Source organism: Chanodichthys erythropterus, chromosome 21, assembly GCF_024489055.1.
Source record: "Chanodichthys erythropterus isolate Z2021 chromosome 21, ASM2448905v1, whole genome shotgun sequence".
NCBI classification, from domain to species: Eukaryota; Metazoa; Chordata; class Actinopteri; order Cypriniformes; family Xenocyprididae; genus Chanodichthys; species Chanodichthys erythropterus.
The window spans coordinates 12,402,501-12,408,554 of record NC_090241.1 but is presented as its reverse complement, the minus strand read 5'-3'; the positions used below and the strand labels follow the sequence as shown (position 1 = coordinate 12,408,554).

Below are 6,054 nucleotides of genomic sequence, written 5' to 3'. Positions count from 1 at the left end.
ATGGCAATGGGACCTCCATCTATAAGAGTAAAAAAAAACATGCACAGACAAATCCAAATTAAACCCTGCGGCTCGTGACGACACATTTGATGTCCTAATGCACAAAACCGAACAGTATTTATATAATTTTTTTACCTCTAGTACACCACTATGTCCAACTGCCTTGAGAATCCGATGTGAGAGGTCTGAATGCACTCTTGACAATGGAAGTGATCTCTCGCACTCATTGACGTTCTATGTGCGAGAGATCACTTCCGGCATCAGAGCGCGTTTTCAGACCTCTCACATCGGATGCTCAAGGCAGTTGGACATGGTGTTTTAGAGGTAAAAAGTTATATAAATACTGTTTGGTTTCTTGCACAAACTGATTGTTTCGTGTCTTAGGACATCAATGTGCTGTCACGAGCCACAGGGCTTAATTTGGATTTGTCTGTGCATGTTTTTTTTTTTTTTTTTTTGGCTCTTATAGATGGAGTTCCCATTGACATGCATTTTACAACTGACAGACGGCAACGGTTGGAGTTAAAAATCATTGTGTTCTACTGAAGAAACGGTCACCTACATCTTGGATGCCTTGGGGGTAAGCAGATAAACATCAAATTTTCATTTTTGGGTGAACTATCCCTTTAATGTTTCTATGGAGTCCTGCACATGAAATGCAGATAGAAATATATACATCATATATCATTACCTGCATGAGTTAACTACAGAAGTTTAGTCAAATATGATTAAACTAGATGTTATATAACTACAACAGTGGCAAGTGATGCATATAACAGTAAAAGCTCTGTAATGTCAAGGTAGGGCATGTTTACACGACAACAATGTACTAAAAACATTTTTCCTGTGTTTTTGTAAAGTTTTATGTACAGACGGCAATGTTGTCAAAACGATCCCCGTTCGCACAGATGTATTCTGCTGCCTGGCCAGTAGATGGCGCTTTGTAAAGAAACACTGCGTGCCTATGGACCGAACATGTAATACTCATGCGCATGACATCACCGTTTTCACAAACGTACATTTTTGTAGTTTACACAGAGAAGGTAACGGTATGGTTTTCAAAAACTTGTACTTTTAAACTCGTTTGATCTGTTACTGTAGATGGATGCTGGGTGATCTGTGCTGCAGACAGGACAGACATGAGACCACTGCACATTATTTGAAACCTCCAAAAAATGTCGCTCATTGGGGGTAATGCATTACAAGTTACACAAGTTGTGTAATCAGATTACTTTTGACTTTAATGAGTAAAGTAACTCTCTTTTAAATGTACTATTTTTTTTTTTTTTTTTTCCAAATAAGTTATGCAAGTTTTGTTCCCATTCACAAAAACAGCTTCAGTATTCCTGAATAAAAACAGTGAAATGCAAACTCAGAATATTACACACACCTCCAATAATTAATTAAATAACACAAATATACTTTATTTAATCTCACTTAATGAAGTAATGTCTTTGCTGCTGACCTTTCATGATCCAATTCAACCATATATGCAAAAATGACTAGATAAACATGTTTGTTTCTTTTTTATTATTATTGCTGAAGTGTGTTGAACTTTCTCCTCATGTATCCTATTCCTCTGTGTTCCAGAATGGCAGCACAGCTAAAAGGTTTGTTTGAGCTGCGCCATCTACTGTACAGGCATGAACTTGTATTTCCTTCAGCCTAAGGTTTATTCATTTCACTTTTGGTCTGAAAGTGCCTTTATCTTTGCCAAAAATAAAACTTTTTTTTTTGTTATTGTTATTAAAAAAGAAACAAGCAAGCCCAGCCCAGTGGTGAAAAAGTAACATAAAAGTAACCTATTGCTTTACTTTCCATAAAAAGTTACTAAGTGACATTTTTAGGCAGTAACGCAATATTGTAACACATTACTTATAAAAGTTACTTTCCCCAACACTGTTCATAAACTTCTGCTGATTTTTGCTGAATTACTTGAATTACTATTCCTTGGCAGAAACAAGTTTTTATAAATATGAAGTCAATGAAAAATAAAAAAATATAGAAAATCAAAACACTTTTTCACAGCACTGTAGTAAATGTTCACAGCGCTCAGTTATCCAGTATAGTTGCATCAAAGCTTGTATATCAGAAGATGTTTAATAAAGGAGCAACACAGACTGCTGGAAGATACTTTATTTGCAGAATATTCACAAGCACCACTGATATCCTGCTTTATTCAGGTAGTTTGTCTGTTTACTTCTGATTTTTGGGCCTGCTTAAATATCAGAACATTCCAAAAGGCAAAGGAATTACGGAAGAGGATTAGGGCCAAGCAATAATAAAAAAATAAAACCATCTCGAGATTAAAGTTGTTAAATTTTGAGAAAAAAGTCGAGATAAAATGTTGAGAATAAAGTCATTGTTATGAGAAAAAAAAGTGATTAAATTGCAAAAACAAATTCGTTAAATTACGAATTTTTTCTCATTTAACGAATTTGTTCTCGTAATTTAACGACTTTTAACGATTCTTGTAATTTAATGACTTTATTCTCAACATTTTATCTCGACTTTTTTCTCGAAATTTAACAACTTTAATCTCGAGATGGTTTTATTTATTTATTATTGCTTAGCCCTAATCCTCTTCCATAAGGAATGCTTAAACTCCAAACATAGTTTTCATATTTGTGCACATATGACGTGTTTTTGTGTTGATCCAGTTCTATGTGCAAGAAAACTTGTTCCTGTTCAAAGAAACAGACTTGTACAAATCCCCTAAACTTCAGAAGCACTTTCAAACTTTTTAGGCAAGTATTTGGAGAACTGTCCATAGGATAATGACAAATTAAGTTATTATTGTGATTGTTTTTTTTTTTTTTACATTGGCTGCTAATGTCTAAGAAGAAATATCTGCTGTTAGTGAAAACTGTCTAATACACTTTGGAGATACGTGTGTTGTTTAATGTTTTTGGTTGACTGGTGAGATTCTGTTGTGCTTGTGACCGATTCTTTGTAACTCTTAAGGCTCATTCACACCAACAACAATAACTATGACTACAGCATAAGCGTCCATACCAGCGACCACAAGCGCATGCTTGTCTATCGTAAGTTCGTTATAACAAAATTGATTCTGATTGGCTGACAATGTTTTTTTTTTTTTTTTCTCTGTGCCGTTATCATTATAGTTGTGGTGTGGACTCTGCTATTCTTTAATATTGAGATAGATTTTTAGAAATACATCTTTATCGTTATCGTCCTTTGTGTGAACGGGCCTTTAAGGTTTGTTCACACCAAGGACGATAAGTATAACAATAAAAATCGTTCTAAATATAAAAGAATAGCAAAGTCCACTCCACAACTATAACGATAATGACACAGAGAAACAATATCCTTGGAATCACTTTCAGAATTATTTTTTTTTCCAGCTGATGAACAACAAAAACAGTGAGAGCCAATCAGAATACATCCTGCTTTAACGAGCTTGAGCATTAAAAGAAGCAGGTGACAAAACTGCAGCGTGTGCCGGTTATCATAAACTGAACGATATTGTGCATTGATGTGGATTCTGCTATAGTAATTGTTATAGTTATCATTCTTGGTGTGAATGGACTTAAGGTTAGGGTGAAGACTGTGTTTGAGCTCAGTTTTGTGTTTCAGGTGGATTCTATGGGACCTCGACGTGCCCCTCTTCTGTTCCTCCTGTCTGCAACGAATCGCTTGCGATGGAGTTTGTTGACTTTGACATGCTGCAGAATCACACTTGAAAGTCTTACTGCTCCAGTGAACAAATCCAAACTCATTAACATATTAATCAAATTAACTTAATATGATTTGCTTTGAAAAATCTCAATTAACTGTCAAATGGTAAAGTGTGACGTTGGAGGGAGATCTTCACATGATGATGCATTGGGTGGCTCCGCAGCAGTCTTTAATGATGGCCGCGCTGCTCTTGGTGATGGAGGGTTTGTTGGGTGGAGGTTCAGCCATTCTTGGCTTTGGAGCTCCTGCAGTAGAAAGAGCAAATCAGCTGAACAAAGATGGGTAAGGGTTAAGGGCTGTCACATGACTCGCACGTGATCTCTAGCATTTACACGCGTTCACACCATGTCAGAATTACCGTAAGTACGAGATCACGACTTGTAAAAAGTGTTCATGTCCTCATAAACTCATAATTACAACTTACAAGAATTACAAGAATTTTCTGAGAGCTCTGACTTGTTCTACTCTGAGCTGTTCTGCAGCGATCAGGTGGTACATCACATATTGTCATCAGAATTATGGCACGAACAAAACATTGTTGTGCAATCATGTTCTCCTGCGAAGTTTGGAATTTCGAGTTGGGAAGTGATAATTATGACGTCAGGTGCGTTCAAGTCACTTTTGTCAGAGCAAGAAGAATTCAGAGCGCAAAGAAAATCCTGAATTTTCTACTCGTAATTACGACTTGGAAAGCATTGGAAGCATTCATGTGCGTTTAACTTACACAAACGATCTTTCCGACTTGACTTGAACGCACAATTGCACCAAACAAAATAGTTTATTTTTTTTTTCTTTTCAATTTTTATTTCAAAATTCAAACATTTAAGGAACATAAATCAAAAATAAGATGAACTATATGCAAACATTAAACCATGAAAACTGAAAACTCCAAATAATTTGAACTTCAACTTGTTAGCTAGCAACTGCCTTGGTCAGAGTTAAGTGGAGTGTGTGTTGATGCCCAGTGCAAGTCCCGTGAAAGCCCCTTAAAGTCACCATGAAATCAAAAGAGACAATTCTTATTTTTTGATGGAATGTTGCAGTGTTTATTATAAATGAGTTTAACTGGCACATCATTATCGTTTTAAATTAATGTGCCTTGTAAAAGAATAACTTCTCTGATGACAAGGGCAGGGCAGCCTGTCACTCCACCAATAGCAAACCACAACCATCCAATCAATTCCCCACAGACAAAATCAAGCCCCACCCTATGTTTGTTCTTGTTCCAGAAGCTGTTTCATGCTCATATATATTTCAATAGGGAAGAAAAGACTAGCGCAACTTCCGTTTCATTCCGAAATGTTTTCAGGTCACATATTTCTCTCATAGTCATATAAACATTTATATGAGAGATTAAAGTAAAAGAAAGTGAAAGTCACATCTCATGAAAGAACTCTTACTCTGTATAACGCTGAGCTTCTGTCTGAGGAACTCTGCCATCTCTTTATCTTCCTCCTGCTCCCTGTTAGACAGAGACAAACCTCAAATAAGGGAAAACTCAAAAAGTTTCTGAAAAAGTACATTTGACCACAAATATGTCACCAATAAAAGATGTGATGTACTTAACTAAGTTAATATTATTAATAGGGCTGTCAAGCGATTAAAATTTAATTTAATGAATTACACAATGTGGCGAATAATTAATCACACATCATATTTGGCTGAGAAATTACCCCCAAAAGATAATTTAAAGTCATTTTGTTAAATGAGAAAAGCATCAAACAGACATTAAGTTGCTTTAGAAAAAAAATATTTTATTTGATTCAACATAGAATTTATTACACAAAGGCCCTGAGGGTGAGTAAATGATGACAGAATTTTCAATTTTGGGTGAACTATCCCTTTAATGGGTTTTATATCAATATGGAAAAATGAAATTATTATTTTTTTAAATAAAATGATACTCGATATAAGAAAACAAACCTGCCAGTAGATGGCCGAAAATGTCTAAAAATGAGTAAGTCATTGAATCATTCATTCAATTAGTTTAAACGGCTGATTCATTCAGGAATCAAGTAAATGGCTCTCTTTATGAATGAGCCATTGAATCATTGGTTCACCCGATTGATTCGCTCAAAATGCAAAGTTATTTTTTCCCATAACTAATTAATTAAATTAACGCATTAAATCGACAGCCCTAATTAATCATTTGTTAATAATTAATCATTAATCGTTTGTTTTGGGATGTAGACTAGTGGGGTTCTATATAGAACTTTAGAGTTCTTGACAATTTTAAAGAATCCTCTATGCCAAAAAGGTTCTATATAAGGAGAAATGTCTTACAAGATTGAATAATATTTTCATGTTTAACATGTTATTTCAGTTTTTTTCTACTGATAAAGTGTTTACGAGGTG

General features: G+C 35.0%; 1 protein-coding gene across 1 annotated transcript in view; it reads right to left on the bottom strand.

Annotated features, from left to right (window-relative positions):
- Positions 1 to 3,729: 3,729 nt before the first annotated feature.
- Positions 3,730 to 6,054, bottom strand: part of bmerb1 (bMERB domain containing 1) — a 9,349-nt gene continuing 7,024 nt past the window's right edge. The window contains exons 5-6 of the mRNA XM_067372838.1: positions 5,094 to 5,161; positions 3,730 to 3,941 (exon numbers count right to left, since the gene is read on the bottom strand). Of these exons, the coding sequence (XP_067228939.1) occupies positions 3,832 to 3,941; positions 5,094 to 5,161 (178 nt within the window). The 3' untranslated portion in view covers positions 3,730 to 3,831. The remainder of the gene's footprint in view (positions 3,942 to 5,093; positions 5,162 to 6,054) is intronic.